This window comes from Alosa pseudoharengus, unplaced genomic scaffold (genome assembly GCF_046254945.1).
Source record: "Alosa pseudoharengus isolate Yale_2024_CS ecotype anadromous, Long Island Sound unplaced genomic scaffold, YU_APseudo_1.1 YU_APseudo_1.1_scf_16, whole genome shotgun sequence".
NCBI classification, from domain to species: Eukaryota; Metazoa; Chordata; class Actinopteri; order Clupeiformes; family Clupeidae; genus Alosa; species Alosa pseudoharengus.
Genome location: NW_027468630.1, coordinates 34,773,608 through 34,799,653, shown reverse-complemented (window position 1 = coordinate 34,799,653; position 26,046 = coordinate 34,773,608). Strand labels below are relative to the sequence as shown.

Below are 26,046 nucleotides of genomic sequence, written 5' to 3'. Positions count from 1 at the left end.
AGTGCAAGGAGGGAGGGGAGGACCAGCAGGAAGTAGATGGGCAAGCAGTAGTGCCGCGCACCAGGAGCATGCGGGCCAAGCGGGAGGGGGGTGTGGAGAGAGAAAAAAAAAGGCTTGCTGCGTTTTTGTGGTGCCCCACCCTGTGCACGCTGCGCTCTATAAATTTGCGATCCGTGGACTGGTTAATGCGTTGTGTCATGTGGTAATGCCTTTGATTCCGACATACCTCCGTTTGTAAATACAAGAAGCTCTCAAAGAGCTGTGGTTATTTTACAAGCATGGCGCCCCCGGCGCTTTCACTGGAGAGTGCAGGAGAGGGAGAGGAGGAGAGGAGGAGAGAGAGAGAGAGTGCATGATAGAGATGTGATAGAGAGAGGGAGGGAGGGAGAGAAGGAAAAAAGAAGTGGTTAGAGACTGTGTATGCTCTTGTCTCTCATAGCACATCCAGTGCAAAGGGAGTCGGCACAGAAATATGAGAAGGGGGAGGAGAAATGTGGTCTCTCTCTCACACACACACACACACACTGACACATACACTCTCTCACTCCATTTCTCTCTCTCTCACACACACACACACACACACACACACACACACAAAGACAGACAGACACACACACACACACACACACACACACACACACACACACACACACACTTTCTCTCTCTTTTTTCTCTCAGCAGCACAGTAGTGTCTGTCGGCGTGATTATGGCCTGTGTGCTCTAGCCTAGCGGGGGCAGGAGGCAGCCAGCCGGCTGAGGTAAAGCGGTGGCTGCCACCCAGCTCTCAGAGAGGCCGGGGCCGCGTGGCCACGCCAGCCGCCTTTTACGTGCCAACCTGGCCCCGCTCGCTGCCTCGCCTCACCATGCCAACTCCAAAGGACTCGCATCCCCGCAGTGCTCCTGGACTGGCAAAGAAGCGTTTGTTTTTTGGTGTGTGTGTGTGAGTGTGTGTATGTGTGTGTGTGTGTGTGTGTGTGCGTGCACCAATACGTAACTGAGAGGTCAGCTCCAAATCACATAAGCAAGGGCACTCCAAAACATTAATAAATTAAAATCACAAGTTGTCCTATAAAAAGTGGCGTAATGTGATCTTATAACGTACGTGCGTAATTTACATTAAAAGGCATACAAAGCCTTCCTTTTGCATGGGGGAGAGAGGGGGGGGGGGGCAGAAAAAGAAAAAAAGAGTTAGTGCCGCCGCCATTCCTGGTATTAAATGTCCCCAAATGGGCAGCCAGCTCAGCGACCTCCATGAAGACACGTCAACTAATGGCACAGCCGGCTATTTTTAGGCAGCTGGCGCTGCCGCTGCCGCCTGCCCAGCCGGATGGCCGGCAGAGGTCTTTCAGAGGCCCTGGAAAGCTCTTTGGCCCAGTGTGACTAAACCAATAGGCTGGCTCCAATTAGCCGTGCCTGTGTTTGATTTTTGTGATGACGACCATATCTCAGCTGTAATTACGCTGTGCCTGGAATGATGAGGGTTTAGGTTATTGATCCGTTATTGATCTCCCTGATCAATGAGCACTTTGTTTCTCTTTTTATGTAAAGGGAAGTTGTTGTATTTTTTTCAGCAGCGCCGCCATCCCCCTCTCCCTCCCTTAGCTGTGGCTAATGAGCAGGCCTGGCTGAATGACCCTATAAAGCTGCTTGTGTTTGTTGGGCTCTGGAGTATTGGGGCCGAGCGCACGGTCAGATTATGGGATGGCCGGCCCTAACCCCTCTGAACGGGCTCCGCTTTTCACCACCAAGTGCACACGTTCCCCGTGGGCGCAAACTGAACGGCCAGGGCTTAAACAGAGCCCATTTCAAATTCATGTTTTGCTGAAGGCCAAAGCAGGCCAGGGCTCCGGGCTACATTTTTTCCATTTCCAAGACTACATTTTTCTCTTCTGGAAAACACAGTGGCTTCTCCCAAAAGGGTCGAATGAAAATTGCTCACAAGACCAGAACGCAGACTGCATTTGTATGAAAACTGCATCAATCCAAAATCTTGTGGAGAGCACGCTTAAAGCATCACGCACTAACAAGGAGATGCTTTTGTCATCTTGCTCCACCTACTTATTGTTCCTTTGGTGTTGTCAGTTAGAGGTGCTATTGCTTCTTATTGTTCTTCTCTGTCTTGCCATTAGTGCTTATGCTGGATATCATTTCACTCCTACATTTACCTAGCTGACGCTTTTATCCAAAACTATCTACTATATACTATCAAAACTATCTCGTACTGAACAGGTATAAAAACTTGCCTCTCATAAAGATGTAGTTTGCATATAGCTGTCAGTGTGTGTATGTGTTTGTGTATGTAATGTATGTGTGTGTATGCTTGTGTGTGTGTGTGTGTGTGTGTGTGTGTGTGTGTGTGTGTGTGTGTGTGTGTGTGTGTGTGTGTGTGTGTGTCTGAACACTCTCCCCTCGCGCTATGCAAATAAGCTGGTCATTGGCCCTCTGTTTGGCCCACTTCCACCTGTCCATTTGCATGTGAAGAAGAGTGAGCGCCGCCACTCTCTCTGAGGGCTTGTTGCTCCTTTTGTCGGCACGGCTCTGCCCATGGAAACCCCCGAGCCCCCACCTCACCCGCCCCCCTCTCTAAGACGCGCTCCAGTATTTACTCTGGCACCGGCTGCCCGGCTGGTCCACTTGCTAATTACCCTGCCAGCGTGGGCGAGGTGGGCGAGACGGGCACGTGCTGCTCTTGGTGCTTCCTCAACCGTGTGTGTGTGCGCGCGCGCGAGAGAGGGGGGGGGGGGGGGGGTACAACATGCCAGCTACTCCCGGCAACTCCAATATCTGCTCCGTGAATTTGATATAAAAAGAACAAAACAAAGAGCAGGAAGGAGGGGGATGCAGAAGCACTGCGTTCTCACCACCTTATTGCATAGCCTGAAGCGCCAACCTATTATGTGCTGATGAAATATTTACGCAGGCAAACTGGGACCGCCAGGGGTGAAAGCTAGATGATCCAAGCCAGTGGTGGATGCGGCGTTCTCTTCCTCACGCTTCCATAGCTTACACTCCTCCTTAATATGCTGAATGTGGAGAGAAGAATGAAAGGCATTACTCTAGCCTAAAGCAGATTGCTATCTGCATATATACTCCGTTACCTCACTATAGTAGCCTTTGGAAGACTAGCGGCTCAGATGGGCCTTAGCGTATTGGTCAGTCAGAGTATCATGTGAAGGCTTGGCACAGGGAATTGGAGCTGTTTTGTTTGGTTGGCGGGGTGCCATGTTGATCCCGATTGACCCAAAATGGAGTAGGCCGGGGTCCAGTGACCACTGCTCTGGAGCATCTGTCACCTGTCCGGTCACAAAGGGGGGGGGGGGGTCGGCGGCGGATGTGTGTTGGTGGTGGGAGGGCAGCGAGTGGGATGCTGGCTGTCAGAGACTGATTGCGTTTTGGTAATGCCGGAGTGCTGAATTTAATTTTCGCCCTAGCATATTAATCTTCACAAGTGCCGTTTGACTGAGCAACCCCCCACTGCACACACACACACACACACACACACACACACACACACACACACACACACACACACACACACACACAAACACACACACACATCCATACATTCGCCTAACAAGAACCCTATGGCCCCTGCCGTCAGCTGGTCCACAAGGCCAGCGCAGCAATTGTCTGTGTGGCAAGTGACAAATGGCAGCCTGGGAGGTGGCAGGGGTTTTATGTGGGGCTGCTTTGGCCTCTGCCTTTACTGACACAAACATGGACACTGCAAAAGCCAATGCAAAAGCAGTTATTCACTGGGAGTAATTTAGCTCCCCTTTACTCTTCTATACACACGAGAGAAAAAGACATTGAGAGAGAGAGAGAGAGAAAGAGAGAGAGGGAGAGAGGGAGGGAGGGAGGATGTGTAGTGTGTTTAGAGCAATAGCTGCTTATGGGTTTGATTTTTATTGCTACCGAGTACAGGTGTGGATTTTTCCACTGGCCTGCCTGTTCTCTCTCCATCCTGTGAGCAGCTCTGTGTGGTCTACCCTTAGTCTTGCATACTGACCGAAGCTCTCCGCTGACCCCTGCGGAAACGCAGTGAGACTCCATGGCCTGAGCACCTCAATGAAGCTAGCTTTACACTCTGTTCTTGGCCGAGCATGAGCTTGCCTTAATGTGCATTTTTAATCACTGTCCATCCACCATCTGCGGCTGTGGCTTACAGTGGGTTCCAGTAAAATAGCCATGTCTCCGGATGACCAGTGATTCCTCCCTTTCTCTGTCTCTCTCTTGGTCTCTCCCTCTCTCTCTGCCCCAGCCTGAGGCCAGTGCTTTAAAAACCCCTCCTGACAAATGCACCTGAATCCCGGGCGGATTGATCCTGTCTGCCTCCTGTCTGGCTGCTCAGGCAAAACACTGGAACGTATTCTTCCTCTCCTCTCCTCCCCCTCCTCCTCCTCCTCCTCCTCCTCCTCCTCTCCTCCCCTTCCCTTCCCCAATAATTACCACCAGCGCCGGCGTCTCTGTCCAGATTGGAGGGTTTGCGGTCGTGTGTGAACCGAGCGGCCCTCGATTCTGGGAAAGGAGCAGGAGTGGCAGCGGTGTTAGCGTAGCGTAGCGTAGCGGTGCAGAGCAGAGCAGAGCGAGGCCGAGGAGAGGGGAGAGGCCAGGCCAGGCCAGGCCAGACCAGGCGCGGAGAACAGGCCTGGAGTTGCCCTCCTAAAGTTCCAGATGGCACGCCGCCGCCGGTGCAGATGTCTCCGGACGGTTGGAAACAGCTGTCGAGACCAGACGCGGGGGCCTCCTCCTCCTCCTCCTCCACCGCCGCCGCCCTCGCACAGCTGTCGCCTCCTGCAGGCAGCCGGATGGTACTGCGGCCCCGGCGGTGCTTGGCGCTACAGGCCCTGCATTCATAAAAACACCAGGAGGCTAAGCTGTTAATTAGCTGCTCGGAGAGGAGGGCGATGTCTAGCGATTAATTTTTTTTTCTCCCCCCCTACCAACACCCCCACTTTTTCTAATCCCTGGCTTGACATCATTTCCTGCGCGTTTCAGAGTCATTTGCTGTGCAGTGTATAAGCCGAGGGCCTGGCTCATTAAAGTGGGGGGGGGGGGGCAGAAATGTGTTTATCTGCCAGCGATTAGAGGGGCACATTATGCATGTATGCCCATGCTTATCCAAATGCAGCTAATGAGAGAGCGCTGGCGAGACTCGTGCATCGTGGCACTGCGGTGGGCATGAGCCAGGCCTCGTTATCACCGCGCTGGGCATTGATCTGCCCACAGCCCGCCGCACGCCCGCCCTTAACCCACCACCCCACCACGCAGCCCCGGCCCCCACTGACTGAGCGAAAGAGCAAGAGAGAGAGAGAGAAGGCGAGGGACTAGCCCTGTGTGTCATGGGAGAATGCATTGATCATCTGATGGAGAGCCATTGTTTAGAGCGCGGGGACATTATCGAAGGAGGGATTACCCAACTGTTGTTTTGTAGCCGTGCGTGTGAGAACATATTATTAAACCACTTGTCACTACATTTGCTCTGCTTTGCCCATTTTTATCTCCCTTTCTCTCTCTCTCTCTCCTTCTCTCTCATCCTGCTTTCTTTCTTCCTCTTCTCATACACAAACACGCACACACACACACACAAACACACACATAGACACACACACATACACAAATGATTGGATACATTATCAACATGGGCCAAATGACTGCCTGCATTGATTGCCCCCACTCCACAATTATGTTCCCATTGTTTACTTTCCAGCCCCTTATTTATTCAAGAGAAGCTCAATAATTATTGCTTTATTTAATGCTGAGGAGAGGTGCAGAGGTAGGAGCTGAGCAGGCCAGGGCCCTGAGGATCGTCTAGGGGGCAACAACACTGTAACCCATCTCTCCTCATCCCTATCCCCAGTCTCTCTCTCTCTCTCTCTCTCTCTCTCTCTCTCTCTCTCTCTCTCTCTCTCCCTCCCCGTGTGTGTTTGTTAATGGACGTCTGCAGTCATCCATCCCCACCCCAGCCCCCGGCCTTCCTCGTGACAAACTCTCAGGAAGCTGGCTGACTGAATCACACGAGCCGTAGCTCAAACGCATTACTCATCTGCCGCCACAGTCTATCATAGCCACAGTGGCGCTACGCACACCAGAGGAACCCAATGCCAGGGCCGGTGGAGGTGGAGGTGGGGGTGGAGGTGGGGGTGGGGTGTATTAATTGTCACGCAAGCTCCTGTACCCCAGTGCCGAGGGCACGCATGCAGGCCCACAGAAAGCAGGCGAGGGGAAATTGAGGACTTAGTGAGCAGGCAGGGGAGACGAGGGCCAAGGATGGAGGGAGAGAGGAAGGGAGGGAAAAAGGGGGATAGAGAGAGAGAAAGAGAGAGAGAGAGAGAGAGAGGAGGGGATGCAGGAAGTGGTAGGTATGCGGCCTGGGTGGATGCTCATCCCTGCCATCTCCTCCAATCAACTCCCCCCCCCCCCCATCCCTCCTCAGCCACAGCACAGCGTCTGGGCATGTCGCCGCTCGCAGTGGCTAATTTGAACCAGCCGCTGGACTTGGCACACGTCTCAGCTTCTGTGGTGGTGGCTGCTGCTGCTGCTGCTGTTCCTCTTGCTGCTGCTGTGGGGAGCGAGAGAATTAGAGAGGCAGACAGACAGACAAACACACACCCCGACACACACCCAGACAGACAGACAGATGGATAAAGAATGTCTAGAGAGAGAAGAGTGACTGATGTCAAGTGGCAGAGGGAGAATAAGGGAGTCAGATGGACAGAGAGAGCAAAAGGAGAAAGAGAGAAAGAGAAAGAAATGGAGAGAGAGAGGGAGGCTACCTTTTTATATCCAGCAGACTTAGTCCATGTATTCCAAAGCTTATCCCATAAGGGAACTCCTGCTATACTCAGAGGCCTTACTCCCCACACCCATGACCCACCACAGCTTAAGGTCCACTCCACAACCACTGCACCTGTCTCTCGCTCTCCCTCCATCCCTCTCTCTCTCTTTCTTTCACACACACTGGGATATGAAATCTGTGTGTGTGTGTGTGTGTGTGTGTGTGTGTGTGTGTGTGTGTGTGTGTGTGTGTGTGTGTGTGTGAGCCCATCGGGCTGATCCCTTTGTCTCCTTTTGAGCACGCAGCCCAATGACCTCACTGGCTCTAATTGCTGAGATGACATCAGTGGAGCAGCGCTGCAGAGGTGCTACTTGACATTCATCAAGCGACGGCCCACTGAGACGAGTTTCATCACTGCGCGCATTCACACACCATCATGGCCAGCGTGGTCAACACAGTGTCTTAGGATAGGCTTGCTTTTACCCAAGGTGTGCTGTCTGCTTGGGCGAACTGGATGGGAGTGTGAGGGTCTTTTAGAGGAATGGAGAATCTGCGTTGTAAGAATCTGTGGTTAGTTTGGCGCTACGTTTTGTCTCGTGTGTCACTCTTCCGTCACCGGTGGCTGGGCTCACACATGGGGAGCGTGTGTGTATGTGTATAGTGCAAATGTGTGTGTTTGAGTGAGTGTGTGGAAAGCGCCCAGTCTCACCACTAAGTGCTGGGATAATTACAAAGTGATACACATCCAGACACTCACTGGCTCATTCACAGACAGATTTTGCCAGCTCGCAGTGAATTGATAGCCATTTATCCACTGGATGGCTATGGCTTTTTAATGCATTCATTTCATATTTAACAGCACTGCCAGATTTAATAGGGGGAAATTGGGGTAGGATCAGGGGTAGGCTATGCTTGCATGTGTGTGTGTGTGTGTGTGTGTGTGTGTATGTGTATGTTTTGCAGGTTTCGGTGTGCCTGTTGTTACTCCTCGGAGGGCCGAATTTTTCCAGAGTTTTGTGCTGGAAATGTCACACTCAGGTTGCACGGCTGCAGTTTCAGTAACACCTGCTTCCATTTCACGTTCCCCCGAGCTCCGGCTTCTAAAGTGGCGCCCGGTGTGAAAGGTGTATTTTTACATCCCATTACCGCCGATGATCATGCAGATCTATGCGCGGGGAGCAGGTAGGTGTTGAAACCGATACCTGGGTATAATTGGAGCGAGGAGAGCAAAGGTGGCGCGCTGAGCCGCGGAGGGGCGGAGGAGGTGGCAGCACCGGTGCCCACTCTAGCTGCTCACACAGGCACTGGGCACCACTCTAGCTGCTCACACAGGCACTGGGCACCACTTTCTCTCCCACATGCACCAGCTGAAGAGAGAGGTGCTCTGGGCGTAGTAGTGCCATGCAGCTTTGTGTACTCACACACACACACACACACACACACACACACACACACACACACACACACACATTGTATCCATCTCCCCAATGCTGCTGCCTCCACGTACCCATAGTCCATCGGTGTGGCATGGCTGCCATAAATTCCCAGTCAATTACATGGAAGTGGGCTGAAATGTAAGCCATGCTGGGGCTTGCCCCCCCCCCCCCCCCCCCCATACACACATACACACACACACACACACACACACACACACACACCTCCTGTCCCACCTCCTGGGCTGTTGCAGGGCCGGTGTGGTGGTGGGGAGGGGAGGCCTGAGCTGAGCTCCTCCCTGATCCCCAGACATGACTTTTTCATTAAGCCGCCGAATTCCTGCACTCCAGTTGGAGGTGATTTATCAGCGTGGAGCTTCATTTCAGGATCATAAGAAACAGACACGGTGGACACCAGCGCACATACACACACACACACACACACACACTCACTCCCTCTCTCTCTCTCTCTCTCTCACTCACACACCTACACACACTCTGTGTCTCTGTGCTCTTACACCCCCCTCTGTGTTTCTCATGCTTGACTCTGTTTCCCATCGTTGGCGGTGCCGGGGGAGGAGGTGGGAGCGTATGGGCCTCGTACCGAGCGAGGAGATTAGGTGCAGATAGGATCTCCAGGGTCCCTCACGTGTGCACGGCACGGCCTCTAAGTGCAATCCGCTGTGCGTCTGTCAGACAGAAACAGAGACAGGAGAGAGAGAGAGAGAGAGAGAGAGAGAGAGAGAGAGAGAGAGAGAGAGAGAGAGAGAGAGAGGCAGTCCACACATCCCTGAGCTGGCCTTCTCATGGGAAGCCTGTAATGGAGTCCATGAAGTCGAGGAGAATTCCCCGCATGATGTCTCTTCCTCTCTGTCATGCATAGCACTTTTTTCCCCTCGCTCGTTTTCTGCTGGCTCCGTGTCGTCAGGTGGGACAGGCCGGGCAGTGCTTCCACTGCACTGATTCTCGAGGTGCATTCCAGTGAATGTTTACCTGGAAGGTGTTGGCAGCCAGTATCCAGTGCTGAGTTGGGTGGGGTGAGGGGGGCTGGGCTGGGCTGGGCTGGCGTGTGAGCGTGCGGGCAGGCAGGCAGGCCAGGCAGGTTTGCAGTGATATATGGCCCCTAGAGGCCCAGCCCATCTCAGGTTCACTCCTGTGTAAATCCTGCCCTTTTTATGGCCCACAGTAAAACTGCCCTGCATTTTTTCACCTCCTGGGACCTGCTTTGAAGTTTTGGGTCAGGTGTCGTCCTTTTTGTTTTGGGTTGGAATGGAGGGGGGGGTCTTGCTATCCACTCTCTCTCTCTCTGTGTATCTCTCCTTCTCTTCTCTCTCTCTCTTTCTTTCTCATAAACTCATATACATTGCCCCCTCCACTGTAGATTTTGAAGGCTTGAGCTATATACACTTATAGCAGAACATTTCAGAGACATCTGTTCTGTCTGAACAAGCTGTGTCCTGGGAAATAAGACTGTGGGTTTGGTTAAACAAAGCCATGAGCACATCGCTCCATCACTGCCCACCATATCAGCACACTCAGGCCTCAAGCAGGTGTGGAGAGGAGGAGGAGGAGGAGGAAGAGGAGGGGAAAGTGTTACAACTCCTCAAACCAGCTAAATGTCCCGCAACACCTTTTTAGTGACATCATGGTCAGCTTCAAACAAGAAAATGGAGTGAGAGAGGGAAAGAGAGAGAGGGAGACAGAGCCTCTAAAATCACCCTATAACTCTATTACACCACACTGTGAAGGCACACAAAGGCAAGTAAAAAAGAAAGTCTTTTCCTGGAAGCATTGTCCTAATGTATGGTTTAGGTGTAGAAGTGAGAAATATGATACCGCACTGAATGGAATACAATTGCCCTGAAAGGCCTATAGCGATATTCCAATATTACCAGAAAATTAAATATTAGGAGAAAAGGACGAGAGCATTTCAGGGAACCTAATATTATTTTTCTACTCCCTCCCCACCCGCTGTCAACACCTGATGCGACCTTAATTGGGTTAAAAATCTAATGTTTCCATTGCCTTTGCATTTTCGGACGATGGAGAGCCCACTTCAGGGCAGGCGTTCTGCACCCGTTAATGAATCAATTTGTTTTCCCCGACCTTTGTCAGAGTTTGGGGGTGGCCTTCACACGAGATTAAGAGAGTTCTTCGTAGGGGGAAAAATACATGTGTTTGTGTGTGTGTGTGTGTGTGTGTGTGTGTGTGTGTGTGTGTGTGTGTGTGTGTGTGTGTGTAAAGGAGAAAAAAGCTATTTTAACAATGTTGGGCCTCATTCATATGAATCATGGAGGCCTTGTGTGCAGCACAAAGGTAAACAGACAAAAGGGGGTTGGGGGGTGAAAACAAATTGATAATGGATCTCATTGTCATCGCTTGCCCTTCAGTCGGAGTGTGAACAAAGGCCTTTCGAAGGTTCCAGAAGCTTTTTATGCTTTAAAAAGACAACATGGAATATGCATTCAATGCTTACAAGGAAATAAATTTCATTTTTAATATATATACTCCTTTTTTGCTAAAGAAATCGGTAAATCATAATAAAAAAGTAATGATGGGCAGAGAGTAATTTCAGTTGGATTCATTATCTGATTCAGTTCCCATCTGACCAAAGTGGTTTGTTTGTTGTTTCAAATCTCATCTACCTTCTGTACGTGGGATTTCACAGGAGAGACGAAGGCCATGAAGATTAGGAGAAAGGGATGGTTTTGAGTAAGAAAGAAAGAAAAAGCTGCTTATGATTGACATTGATTGCATCCATGAATCTTTCGAGAATCACATAAAAAGAACATGGCGGAAGTGATAACTGATTAGAAACTCATGTTTTTTTGATTTATTTTTTATTTGTTTGTTCGTTTTGCTTTCATTTTCTTCTGAGCGGCCAGTAAATATGTGATCCTGCATGATAAGTGGGAGAGCTGATGGTTGATGTCATGGATTGTGGGAGGGTGTGGGGTGACTAAGAGGAGGCTGGAGGAGTTATGGCATTTTGGGTGTTGGATGTGGTTGGGGTTTGGCCTTTGTGGCTTTCAGGACATGTGTCCATCCCCAGAGGACCTCTGTCTTGCCCCCCCCCCACACCATCTCCACCACCTTTCGCCCTGCCTCTCCCTCATCCCTCTCTCTCTCTCTCTCTCTCTCTCTCTCTCTCTCTCTCTCTCTCTCTCTCTCTCTCTCTCTCTCTCTCCCTCGCTCACCGTGAAGGGTAGTATTTGACTTGCCCGTGATCAATATTTAGCATCCCATGCGTGAAACAGGCAGATGTTTGGAGTTTCCTTTTCAGAGACGAGCGGCTTCTCTTGAGTGAGAGGGATCAATGCTCCTTTCCGTCAGTGCCTGTGCAGGTGCACTCATGTGTGTGTGTGTGTGTGTGTGTGTGTGTGTGTGTGTGTGTGTGTGTGTGTGTGTTCTCTGGGGAGTGGGTGGTGCACACACTCCACTCCACCCTCAAGGGGCTCTATGGTCATCTCTCCTCTCCCATTAGCTCACACACACACACACACACACACACACACACACACACACTCCCAGACCAGTAAACAGTCATACGGCCATGGACGGACGTGGGCTTTAAACAACAACAGAACTGATTGGTAATTGATTTGTCTATTTGCAAACTGCGTGAGTGAAAGTGAGTGGCTATTGTGAAGGCTTCCTCTGTTAGTAACAAAAAAATATCTCTCTTTCTCTCTCTCTCTCTCTCTCTTTCTCTCTCTCTCTCTCTCTCTCTCTCTCTCTCTCTCTGTCCACAGCACCTGCAGCAGCACGAGAACGCAGTGGAGGGCGACGCGTGCTACTACCACTGCGTGCTGTGCAACTACTCCACCAAGGCCAAGCTCAACCTGATCCAGCACGTGCGCTCCATGAAGCACCAGCGCAGCGAGAGCCTGCGCAAGCTGCAGCGCCTGCAGAAGGGCCTGCCCGAGGAGGAGGAGGAGCTCAGCGCCATCTTCACCATCAGGAAGTGTCCCTCCTCTGCCGCCGACACAGGTAAGGACCCGACGCCCATGCCGTGGTCACCAACCATGACTCACCTCCACCTTGCTGTGGGGAGTGACTGCTCTGCCTTTGGGTCCTCTCTCTCTTTCTGTCTCTTTCTCTCTCTCTCTCTCTTTCTCTCTTTTTCTCTCTCTCTCTCTCTGATTGCGTCAGACACTGTTTGAGCTCCTACTGTGCGTGATTAAAAGAATAGGCTGGGAAAGTAAGAATATGTAAGGCTGATGAAATTTGAGATTTCAGATTAGGAATGTTTCCTCTTGGGGGCTACGCCCAGGTGGATGTCCATGTACGTATGTTGTATGGTCAGCAGCAGCCAGCAAATGTGGAGTTGTTGCTTTTGTTGTCGACGCAGCCTCTCCAGAGGTGAAATATTGATGGTAGGGAAAGCTGTGAAACAGAATCACTTCTCCACGCTGTGGAGCAGAGCTATGTGGCGGGGCCCTAATGCACAGGATTTAAGTGTGTCCGTGCCTTATCTGTCTGGGGCTGGATAAACACTTGGGAGCGCCACCAAGTCTATGTACTGACATTGACACAAGCAGGGTGAAGAGTGTGACGATGAAAATGTATTTCATTTCCTACGGGCGCTCCTGCTGTTTGGGAATGCCAAACATGCCACACCACGCATGTCTTAGTGAAAAACCGTGGAGTTTTTAAACCGTGACAAAATTTCACGAGCACTCAGTGTAAAATTAGGCCACGCACACACACACACACACACACACACACACACAAAAAACGCTTCATTAATCAGCCCCAAGCTTTGAGTGCGAGTGCCTTCATTTAGACAATTCACCATTGTCACCTCTGCTCATTTTAACCATGAGCTCTGACACCTTATTCAGGCTTTCTTTATTCAGCTCAGGTCTCAAATAGAGCGGGAGAAAAAAGCCCAGCCTCCGAACAGATACGTTTCTGTTCCCCTTTATGATATTACACCCAGTTATTCAATGAATACAGACTCTTTTAATAGGAGCCGGTCATGGGGTTGATATCTCGGAGACCTGTGAAGTGTGAGGCAATGCTCCACGGCCCACTGATCCCAGATCAGGGCCCCAGCTGGGCAGCCGATGACACAGCCAGTCAGGAGACGCTCACAGGCGCCATTAGGGCCACGGTAAGGAAAGGGGTGCGACAACATCAACAACAACAACAACAGCAGCTCTCTGGGCATCAACAACAATAGCAACAACAACAAGAAGAGCAACAGCCGGCTAGGCCCGAGCGAGGGCAGAGCGAAGCGAGAAAGAAAGAGGAAGAGGAAGGGGAGAGAAAGTGAGCGGCTTCTGTGTTAGCAGGAGATGAAGAGGAGCCGGCTGCGGTCAATTAACACTCTGTCTCAGCGCAGATTTGCTTTTCTAATCACTCTGACTCCTACCGCCCTTGACAAAGGGCCTCCATTGTGCCTCCTACACCCCCCCCCCTCACACACACACACACACACACACACACACACATACACACACACATACACATACATATGCAGAAACACACTCACACACTCGCAGACACATGCGCCAGCCAGCACGCACTGGCCTCTCTCCTCTCCTCTCCAGCGCACAGCAGAGCTCTCTGTGTTGTTCTGTAAAAAAAAGAAAAGAAAGGAGGGGGAAAAAACGAGGCAGGCCTCTGAAGACGCTTTGTTCCAAGGAGGCAGGGATAATGAAGCCAGCGGCCGGGAAATTGCGCAAAAGGCAGTCACAGATCTGAGGCAAATCATTAGAGAACATATTTAGCCCAGCAATTAGGGACAATTAAGCTTTCTGCTCGCTGCACTCCAAATATGTTAATGACTATAGTACAGTGGACAAGCGAACATGCAAAGGCAGAGAGGAAGGCCCACTTAGGTTAAAAGGCTGGGGGGTTGGGGATTTTGTGTGCGTGCGTGCGTGCATGCGTGCGTGTATGTGTGTGTGTGTGCGTACGTACGTGTGTGCGCGTGTGTGTGCGTGTGTGTGTGTGTGTGTTTGCATGTGGTGTTGCTTGGAGGGGGGGTTATGCTAGAGTTCACAAACAAGTCTGATTTTCTCTCTCTTTTTTTGTGGGTTGATGTTATATTTATTTATTTATGCATTCCCCCCGCTAACCTTTGATGTGCGTTAATGGATTCCCTTGTTTGTGAGGCTGGCTGAAGGTTAGGTAATGGGTCTTTGCAATCACAGAGATGTGGGGGGTGGACAGGGGGTAGCTGTTGTGTTGGGGGGGGCAGAAGGACGCTGTTACACACACAAAGATACACACACAAACTCTATGTGGTGAAGGAGAATCATAAACACACCAACCTATCTAGTGCTCCCTAACTAGAGCACACACAGATAAGCTGAAGCCAGTCAACAAGCAACATTGTTTACACACTGGAATGGAAAGGTCTACAGTACATCTTTTCTCTCAACAAAAACTATCGGACATGATATCGTGCTTGTTCTGTGACGGGAATATCCAAGAATGTCTGATGAGGCCTGATTGTGTAGCCCTCTGTTGATCTGAGTCTTCTGATCCAGTTAATTGCCCTGTTCTGTTGTAATATTGTATTTCTGTATGTCCTAGTGGGGGAATGAGCGTGATTAAGCATTAGACGTAAGGTGCTGATTGTGAGATATTGATGAAGGACAAGGTGAGCGTGGATCGACCTGTGGCCCTGAGGAGAGGATGTGTTACTGCTCTGTTTCTCAGGCCTGCACGCTCGACCTGTGGCCCTGAGGAGAGGATGTGTTACTGCTCTGTTTCTCAGGCCTGCACGCTCGCGTTAGCGTCAGCTTCAGCTGTGCTTTCATAAGTTTAGAGAAAAGCCATTAAGCGCCTCCTGTAACCTCTAACGCCACCTCCAGTTCTCCAGCCAGTAGCTGGCCCCTTGATCTTCATAACTACATCATGCCTGTGAATATTTAGAGAGGGTGAGAGAGGGAGGGAGAGAGAGAGAGAGAGGAAGAGAGAGAGAGAGAGAGAGGGCCCATTCCCCTAATAGCCTGTGACGTGCTGTTTACCGAGTGGCGAGCCCGGCGTCTCGGTGCTGAAGGCCTGATTGATTGGGCTACAGATGCAGGCTCCCGCCATACACACACACGCACACACACACACACACACACACACACACACACACACACACACACACATGCCTTCACAGCCCAGCCCGCGCCCAGCCAGGGAAAACTGGGCCCCGACCAACAGCCTTTTGAAAGTCATCCATATCCCCCCTCCAGTACCACCCCCACCTCCCCATCTTTAAGTGTGGGAGTGAGCTGTTCTTCTGGGCCTCTCTCTTCGCTCTCCTTTTCCTCCCTCCCTCTCTCCCTCTCTTTTTTCCATCTTTATATATATTTTTAAAGGTCCGTTAAACGAAATGAAGTGTGTAATAAAGAATGTCGGCCTTTTTCTTGCTGGCCTTCCAACCCCCCCCCCCCCCCCAACATACACACACACACTCTGACACACATGCACGCACACTCCTCCTCACATACACTTACACACATACAGTACACACACCAGCATCTTGATCGAATTATGCTGATAATGAACATACCTCTTCATCAGCGCGGGCACGAACGTTGTGAATTCCTAACTCACTCCCACCTCTCACTGAAACACATACACACACACAGACACACACACACACACACACACACACACACACACAGAAACACACACACACACACACACTCCTCCTTTTTCCAAAAGTACCATTTCACTCCTTAATGCCTCTCGTTCCACCCCCTGATGACCTCGCCCCACCCCTGCACCCCCCCCTCTACACACACACACACTTACACACACTCACACACACAAGAGCCCCCTTGGAGCTGCAGTGTTCCCTCCTGGTGTAATATTTAATTTCCTCCCCGCTAGCTCTTCTGAGGCTCCAAGCTCTTTCTTGTGGTGGAGGCGCAGTTGCTAAAGTGGTGGAAGGTCCCCCCCGCTTGTTAAAACAAAGCTGGCCCTGGATTTCTGGGTCAGCTAGGCAGTAATTCCCCAGGCTGCTGGCGGGGGCCATGTGTGGCGGAGCTGAAGCTGGACTGCTCTGAGGTGCTGGGGCTACGCAACAGCAGCAGCAGCAGCAGCAGTGCTGCCACAAACCAGGGGTCCTCCTCCACCCACACCACCTCCTCCACCACCTCCTCTCTGTCAGGGAGCCTGCCGACCCCCTCAACGCCCTCAACTCCCCCCAAAACAACAACAGAGGGGCCAGGGCACCCCAAGCACAGGGTTATGTCACAACACTGCTGACTGATGGGGAGAGAGAGAGAGAGAGAGAGAGAGAGAGAGAGAGACAGAGACAGAGACAGAGAGCTAGTGGAGGGAGAAGAACTGGATTGAGTAGGAGGAAAAGGAGAGAATGCCTATATGGTGGCATTATTTCCACTATTTCATTGACTGCATATGAAGGAAGAAGGTAAATAGGTTTGTTCCTGTTAGTTTGGAGGCCTCTTGTGCTGTATTGAATACGTTCCATTCCTCCTTATAAGTCCTTTTGATAATGTGTTGTGAGTTCAGATAGGAGAGTCTCTAACCGGAATCCAGAAAGTACAGGCAGATACAGGATGACCCCTCTCAACTCAGTGTGTGTGCGTGTGAGTGTGTGTTTATGGAGGCATGTGTGTAAGTGTGTCATGAGTTCTTTACCAAACAATTAGTGTGGAAGGAGTAGCGAATCCCAGCCGCACACATTAACACACATTAACCAACATATTCAGCGCTTTTAAGAGCTGCACATTAAATGGGAGGCGAGCCCTAAGGGAGGGCTAGCAGGTCTTGCTCTGAATAGGGCTTTGCAACTGTCAGATTCCATTTGCTGGTCATTTGTTAGCCAGCGAATGAGGATCATCTCTGGCAGATCTATAATTCTGATTCAGAAGTAGTATGTCACAACAGACATGTTAATGAACAGCAAAAAGAAAAAAATCATTAGCGTGCTGCTGTCCTTTGCTTTGATTAATGGTGTGGTGCACATGAGTAAGCAGCACAACTTCCTATAGGATTCCTGTTATTGTTGCTTTAGAGGAGCATCATTGGTGAAAGTCCATTTCAGATCAAATATCAGGTACCAATAATGTTAGGACAACAGGCTCGTAAACAGATGGACAGAGATACACAAGCGAGAAAGCCTGTCCAAATCTGAAGAAGTTCACACCACATACACACACACACACACAGAGTCACTCACACACACATACACACACTAATACAGTAAGAGAGCTTTGTTGGTGTCTGGGTGTTGTGGAAGGACCAGGGAGTGGGGTGGGGTGGGGGGTTAAATGTGTGTGTGTGTGTGTGTGTGTGTGTGTGCGTGCGTGCGTGCGTGCGTGTGTGTGTGTGCGTGCGTGCGTGCATGTGTGTGTGTGTGTGTGTGTGTGTGTGTGTTGGGGGGGTTAGTTGTCGGTACCACATGTCTCTGGCCCTCTCAGCACCCACGGAGCTCCAGGGCGGCAGAGATGAATTTCCCATCCAATTAGAGCGCCGCGAGGATAAAAGGCAGCCATTGTTTTAATTCCTGCCCCCACTGAAAATGTGCTGCTTAAGCACGTTGCTTTCCCTCCACTCGGCCCTCCATTTTTCTTCCTTAACCCTTTCACTGGGAACACACAAAAGAGCTCTCAGAGGACCTCCGCTCTGATACGCCACTGTTGCCTGCACCCTCCGACAGCCAGGCACAAAGCCCTGGAGTCATTCAGCGCCTGTCTCTGACACACACACACACACACACACACATACACACACACACACACACACACATACATGCACACGCACAGAGTCACACACACACACACAGTTTGTGTTTGATATGTGGCAGTGACACACAAGTGCAGGATGACACTTTTTTTCCCTGGCTCTGTGAGTGATGTGCACCAGGGCATAGAGCTCGATGACACATTGAGGTTTCTCATTTTGCAAGAGTTAATGGCTTTAAAGTTATTTTTCGAATGCGGGAGAAAGAATGAGATCATTGCGCTCTTTTTAAAGAGAAAAAGGGGAAACGAAACATGCCGATGAGAGGTGGTTAGCTTTCTACCGGCGCTTAAGAGTCCTGCTGGAAAAGTGGTGAGGGATTTTAAATGAATGTGTGTGTGTGCACATTTTGTGTCTGTGTGATTTTGTGTGAATTTGCATTGATGAGTGTAAGTGTAATGTGTGTGTGTGTGTGTGTGTGTGTGTGTGTGTGTGTGTGTGTGTGTGTGTGTGTGTGTGTGTGTAAATTAGCAATGTGTGTGTGTGTGTGTGTGTGTGTGTGTGTGTGTGTGTGAAGGCTGAAGGCTGCTGGTGTGTGTGTGGATTAGCTATGCTGTAAATCTGCTCCCGTCGCAGATGGCAGGCCCTTGATCGCTGGGCTGTGACGGCTTGGCTCCCATCACAGGAGGAAATCCCTGTCTGCGAGACACTGGATCGAGGCCGCTCTTGCAGTATGTGTGTGTGTGAGTGTGTGTGTGTGTGAGTGTGTGTGTGTGTATGAGTGTGAGGTGGTGGACGGAGGCCGCTCCTGCAACAGCCGCCCCACCGTCCAGTCTCCCTCCACCCTCCTCTCTCACCCCCCACCGCTCTCCTTCAGGCTTGACAGGAACGCAGTCAGCCTCCCACGGGAGCCGGTGGTCAGGCAGGCAGGGCACAGCCACCAGCACCACCACCACCACCGCCACCGCCAGGGCAGTTCCAACGCTGCCCTCCTCCAGACTCCAGTGTTGACCGTGGCTCAAGTTGTTTTAGCCCAGCCAGGGAGTTGGGAGTGCAGCAGGCTTGAGACTGAGCCATTGGCCCTGGAGCCCGCCAGCCTCCAGCCTTCTGCTGTGCACGTCTTCAGGAGTCAGGAGTAGGGGAGCGAGGCTGATGAGGGGTGGTGGGGTGGGGGTGCGTTAGTGAGTGAGTGAGGAGTTGCTGTGTGCGAGGCGGAATCCAATTTGAAGTGCGCTGCTTGTTTTGCTAAAAGGGGTGTGCTTTCAGGGTCATGCGCTTAATAGCAAACTCTGTCCCGACAACAGAGGGATCCCTTGCCCCCCCCACACACACACACTTCCCTACCCGGGTGCTCCACTCTTCGCTTCATGTATAATTCCAGCATCCATGCGCACCTCGTCCCCCCACCCCCCAAAAATTGGCAGAGTGTTTCATGCATAGGGAAATGCATTAATAAAGCAAATGCAGGATTCTTGTTTCTGCGGGCCGGACGCCTAGCCAGCACAGAGCGCAGCCAAGCTCTCGGCAAAAGCACTTGGCCAGCTGACAAGAAATGTCAACAGCGGGGGTGAGCGCTGGGGTTTAAAACCCATCCTCACCTCAACTTAAGCGGCCTGGAATATCTCACTCCTCTGCAGAGCCTGGGCCAGTCCAAACGCCCCCACCCCCCACCGCTCCTCCCTCCTCCCCACTCTCTCCTTTGTGTTAGGTGAGTCTTCAGTCTGGCCCAGACAGAGAGTGAGGCAGGCAGGCTGGCAGCGCTGTGCCCATGTGAGGCCCAGCCCAGCAGCACAGGGGCATGGGCAGCCCTGGCACCAGACATAAGCCATCCCTGGAATGTCTTGCCTCTTTACATGCTTTTTAAAATGCAAAGTAAACGTTCCTGAAACAGGATATTGTAGCCCCTAACCACTGCCACCCCACCCCACCCCACGCTCCACGCCATATTACGCCTGAGCTGAGATTGGCCAGTTGGGGCGTTTGGATACGGACCCATGCATTCTTTATTAAAGCCTGTTATTGTGGCGATGCGATGGAAGATGGTGGGGTGGGGGTGGGGAGGGTGCAGGTCAGGCCCAGGCAGAGCCAGGGGCCCGGGGCGGACAGGCGGGTGGACGGGCGGGTGGGCAGGCTGCGGCTCCCGTCGGACGGCCGTCCTGTAATCTCCGGCTGAAGGGCAGCGCAGGGAGAGGAAATTGTTTGCCGTCCGCAGAACGTGGCAGGAATTTCATAAATACATTACCTTTCATTTTGAGCAATATTGAAAAAAGAGAGAGAGAGAGAGAGAGGGAGAAGAAGAGGAAGGGAGGAAGAAGGAGAGAGGAGAAAGCTGCAGCCCTTTTATTAAAATGCTGAAATGACGGCTTTATAGATTTTCCACCCGAGCATGTTACACGGCAATCGTACGGCCGTCTCGTCCAGACTCACACAAGGAAGTCTTTTCTCCCTCCCTCCCTCCCTCCCTTTCGGCTTGACAAACGGCCGCAGTAGAAATTCCACTGCTGGCTCATCCTGCAGAAGCAAATTGCCCAAAAAGCCGCGCTTCTATTCTGGGCTCGTCTGTGAATCAGAACGGTTTGTGTGTCGATGTCCCCATGGCCCGTGCACTTCGTGAGTGTGTGTGTGTGTGTGTTGATGTCCCCACGGACGTGCACGTCGTGAGTGTGTGTGTGTGTGTCGATGTCCCCATGGCCCGTGCACGTCGTGAGTGTGTGTGTGTGTGTCGATGTCCACACGGCCCGTGCACTTTGTGAGTGTGTGTTTGTGTATGTGCTGAAGGGCCGAGGGCAGAACAGCACTGAGCTGTCTGACAGGTAAGAGGAGACACAGACCCTGGGGCCAGATGCAGGCCCAACAGTGTGTGTGTGTGTGTGTGTGTGTGTGTGTCTGTGTCTGTGTGGTTGTGCATGTGTGTGTGCTCAGGAATGTCAAGAGTGGCATGTTCAAGTGTCCACTCTAAACTGGCTAGCTCTATTGGCTTTGTGCAGGCATTTGATGTGAAAATATACCTTAAGAATGGGCACGCGTGTACCACACACACACACACACACACACACACACACACACACACACACACACACACACACACACACACACACACACACACACACACACATGTTCAAAGAATGCCCTCTCACGCTGGTAGCTGAGGCAGTCTACGTGGCCATGTAGCCTCACACACTCTTGTCATCCCCTGGTGAGCTGAGGCTATAGACAGCAGACAGACAGGAGGTGGACAGAAGGCGCATTATAATATTGCTTTCCACCCTTCTGCCCCCCCCCCCCCCACACACACACACACACACACACAGCCCTCGCGCCTTCATTACAACACACTCTCCTTGAAAGCTGATCCGAGAGATAGACAGTCCATCAGCAGACAGTCATCTCATTTGTACTTACCAAACGTGCTAATGAGTTCTATTTCGGGGCATGCAGGGCCACACCGGTGGTGAATTTGAGAGCCCAAGTGGCGCGCTGCGGTTTACGAGACGGAGGGGAGGGGGGTTGGGTCGGACACTGTAACCCCCCCTGGCCCCCCGTGTCAAACGGGCCAAAGTGACCACAGAGGACAGGAGCTGTCAATCACTCAAGCGGCGAATCTGCCATCTCCTGAGAGAGAAATGGCAGGGGGGTGGAGGTTGGAGGCAGAGAGAGCAAGCTGGTTCATTTTTTTCGTCATGTGGAGGTTAAGATGAAAAGAAAGACAAATAAGCCATAGGAAGGCAGAAAGTGCAGGCTCAGTGGATTTGCCACAGCAGATTGACTTGGATTGACGTCCTGACTGAGGGAGCACGGCAGTCTAATATGGAGCAGGATGTGTTTCAGACGCCACGGGCTGATGCTGCTAACAGATGCATGCTCATACTCGTCTGGTGGCATAGGAATAGCATGTATGCAGCATCTGAGTAGGTTAAGCAGCCTGTCACAACCACCCCTACACACACACACACACACACACATAAACACACAAAGAGCACTTCCTGAGAGTGTGTATAGAGTTGGATTGGCCTTAGTGGTTCCTCTTACATAACTGTACAGGAGCCTCCCACACAGCTTGGATGCCCACAAAGGCACGCATTACGATTTCACGGCTGGCATGTTCTAGATAGATCCGCCATTGATTGTCCTGTTAGTGGACATCAGGTATTCTGGGAATGAGGAAGCTGACAAATTCTTAAGATTGCTCTGCCTGATGTGGGCATCGCACTTTCTTTCCTGAGATGGCTCACTCACTCCGAGTTTGACCATAGGCTAACTGTGTGTGCGCGTGTGTAAGGTGGAGATCGGAAAGAACAGAGAAAGACACAAAAGAACTTTTTTTTTTTACCTCAACTCTGAATGGAAAAGTTTTTATTTTTTTGGTTTGGTTTGGTTTTTGGTCTTTTTCTTAATAAGCCTGCATGTCCCCCCTAGAGAACATCTGTGTAGATCAAAGGCCGTGATCTTTGCTCTGTCTGGTTGAGTTGCCTGTGTGCGTCTGGCAGGACGGCTCTGACAGTCGGATGAGAGGCTGAGGCTCCGAACGCTCCTCATCGGCAGCACGTCTCGCCTCGCCTCTCGCCCCTCGCTCGCTCGCTCGCTCAGCGCTGGCTCCCACACCCACTCTGAAGACTCCCTCCCTCCCTCGCTCGCTCGCTCGCTCGCTCTCAGATGCCAGGGCTCGCATGGAGCTCAAAGAGGCGTCCTGGAGAAAGGCAGAGAGAGAGAGAGAGAGAGACAGAGAGAGAGAGAGAGAGAGATGTGCCTTTTCATCACAGAGGCAAAGACTGACAGAGATCTGACTTGCAGCGTTGAAGGAGACAGTCGTTTGAGACTTGTGTGGAAGGTGAAAGCAAGCAATGTGAGCACACACTCACATTCAAATACACACACACACACACACACACACACACACACACCCACACACACACACACACACACACATACTCAAGCACTCACATAGACATGCATATGCACTCACTCACATTGTTCCTCTCTGCCTGTGTCAATTAGAGGCATCCAGGCAGATGGCAGTGTTGAGGGGAGGAGGAATAATTCAATAGTCACCCCTGCTAACCTTTACCTGTGGACCCGCGTAGCTAGCATTGATTGGAGCTGCGCTTGATTATTCACAGTCTGGAGAGAGAGAGGTTGGGGGGTGGGGGCAGAGAGATGAAGAGCGCTTACTCATGATCAATGTGACAATAGTGCATTCTGTTGGAAAAGGGGATGTCGTTTGAGGGCAGGGGGTGGGGATGGAGGGGGTGTTAGGTGGGCAGGTGTTGCACTCTCACACAGGGCCCCAAACACCACCCAGGCCCCACCCCACCCCACCCCACCCCACCCTAAAACACAAGCTTCTGTGATCCTGACAGGAATTCTCACACTGTCTCTCTCAGCTCCAGTGGGGCAGTACTCTCTCACCTTTACCCCTATGGCTGTGCTTGCTATTGATCCCCACTGAAGCATGCTTATGCCTGGACACAGTGGACGCTTGTTTACCCGCCGGAATATGCGAACATCTCCTCCCCGCCTCCGCCTCATCATGTAGAACAACAACATGTGAGACGTTCCACAGTGCGGTTGCCAGCCCAGAGTTCTGACCTGCTGCTCCTCGGAGCCCAGCGAAAAGTCCTGTTTATGAAACGGGAGGAAAGGCGAGCGGAGTGGCTCGGAGAACGTCTGGGCTTTTTAGGGGGAGTCGTGCCCTCTCGCTGGGGCGGAGGCCTAAATCTGTTTAACCAGATGTGAAGGCTTCTCTGCCCAGTGACGATCCGAGACAAGATGGTATTTGTTTTTGACAAACTGGGACATTCCTGCTGTTTGACCGGGCCAGATTTATAGGATCCCTACAGCTCCAGGCCTCACAGTGTCCCTTTGTCTGTGGCCGTCCGCTTTCTCTGACACTGCTATTTTATTAGCCGCTACGAGAAGAATTCTCCTGACCGCCTGTTTGGATGGGCCAGAGAAACGTGTCCGGGGCTATTGATTGATGTTATTTAAAGTGCAGAGTTGTGCCGAGCAGCCGAACCCTTGCATATTGTTTTAGCACTGTGTTTGTGTCAGGCCTGGGGCCTCTCTAGTCTGGATGGAGGACAAGTCACCTTTTCATTATTATAGAGGTGGCAGCATCAAAGACAGTTCTGCGATCACAGGGCTAAGCCATTCTTTATAAAATATTTGACTTGCGTGTCTTGTTGATTTACTCGCTGTAATATATATGGCAAGTATTTTGCAGATTTTCAAATCACCCCAACGTGACAAATATGATCAACTTTACTCTCGTTTTTATTTTGGTCAGGGAGAATTGCTTACTGCTGCAGAGAGGGGGGGAATAAAACATGACAGGTCCTGTGTTTGTAAAAATAACAATGCAGAGGCCACAAAAAAGCAAACGCAGATCTGGCTTTCCCATTGTCTTTGTTTCACACATTGCCTATTAAACGCTTACTGCATATGCAATCATTGCCTGTTGATTTCCAATCCTTACTGCCATTTATAAGCACCCCTCCCTTTCTTCCCTTTTATTGTTCTGGGATTCTTGGCATGGCGTTTTGTAGAGCCCTTGGAGTTTGAAGCAAAGTATTTTTTTCATTCAAATGGAGTTTAAAGACACAAAGAAAGAAGGGGATGGGGGGGGGGGGGGGGGCTGGGGTGAAGGCACATATAAACCCTGAGCCTGTCCACTCCTGCAGCATTAGCTTGAATAATCCACTGTTTAGAAATCAAGCAAAGGTCAATTTTCACGCTACCTGCTCAGTAAACAGACAGAAGAGCCCAGCATATCAATTCAACTCAGCTACGCTGTGCGCCAAGGAGGGAAGGACACGCAATGCCCAGGCTCCCTTTATAGCAGGGCCACTGCATTAGACCACATGCACCTATTAAAGGCTCTCTCTCTCTCCTTCTCTCAGGCCAATGTATTTTTTATTTATTTTGTTCTAAAACTTTTTTCTCCTGATCCAAGCTGGTACCCAGCCACTCAGGCCTTGAGCCAGTATGAGGGGGAGCTCACTGCCTCTCCCTCTCTCTTTCTCCCTTTCAAGCAACATTATTGCCGTTGCTATTTATTATTCTTTCTGCTGTTCGTTTCTCCACGGTGGCCTCTGAGCATGGCTGTTCTGCCAACTTCCATGTTCTCCCATTCCCTCAAGCCTCCACCCTCCACCCACAACACCCTCTCTCATCTCCCAGCAGCACCACCACTGCCGCACTGTTGATGCAGATGTCCCAACTATGAGGGGAAACTCCAATCAGTATAAAGGGATTTTGTTCTGCCATCTCCGGTCCCTTGGCCATCTGAATATTCAAACAGGCTCTAATGGTGTCTCAGAAGGTCGCTCCAGCAGTCAGGGGGGGAGAATTAGCATTAGGGTCAGTGTCACTCTTCCCCTCGGCCTTAATGAGCCCAGCAGCGCGGAGAGCAGCCCCACAGACATGACGCGCTTGTCAATGCTACGAAAAATGCTCCGAGACAGATGCACTCACTCATGGAGTTGTATGGCTGTACTGTACAGCCAGCTACGTAGTTGAGAATATTCACACATTTCCCTCATATAGTGTTAAACCCCCTTGAAAGTCTGAAAGTCATGGAAATTCACACGCCCGGTCCACACAAATGTTTGCATTTCAGAGTTCATTTTCAGACGTGAATATTCAGCAATTACCATTTTTCTGCCGCATGTCCAGAATTCAAAACCTCTCGGAAGGCTGTGTGGGTTTTTTGTGTCATTTTTCAGCACTTCAGCGTTTTGTCATTTTCTCAGCGCTTCTGGTCCATGCGAACAATAAGCGTAATGATTTTTTTTCACTCCACATGTATTTCTAGTGTATTCGTGGAAACTCTCAGGCACTCGCAAAAGGTTGAGAGGGGGCGCATGCATGGGGGCAAGACGCAGAATGGAGTCACAGAGGAGGTGTTTAAAAGTGTGTGTGTGCGCGAGTGTGTGTGTGTGCATGTGTGCAGGTCGCTGTCAATCAGGGAGACAGGACGTTAATCTGCCGCTTGTTTAGCTTCCGAGGTGCCTGTGTCAGCCGGGCACACTGTGGCTGAGGGAATTAGGAAAAATGGGCCCTTTTTTTTGTCATGTAAAGCGGGGCGAGAAAATCTAATTGGGAGGGGGACAGCGGACGATGTCCCCTTTGTTTAAGGGCCTTCCGCAGTCACTTTTGGAGGCCCCATTGTGCGCCGGC

General features: G+C 51.1%; 1 protein-coding gene across 7 annotated transcripts in view; it reads left to right on the top strand.

The window, feature by feature from the left end:
• Positions 1 to 26,046, top strand: part of zfhx3b (zinc finger homeobox 3b) — a 169,449-nt gene that overhangs the window by 85,428 nt on the left and 57,975 nt on the right. For all 7 annotated transcript variants that reach the window (XM_076287863.1, XM_076287866.1, XM_076287865.1 and 4 more), the window contains exon 4: positions 11,964 to 12,201. In XM_076287863.1, the coding sequence (XP_076143978.1) occupies positions 11,964 to 12,201 (238 nt within the window). The remainder of the gene's footprint in view (positions 1 to 11,963; positions 12,202 to 26,046) is intronic.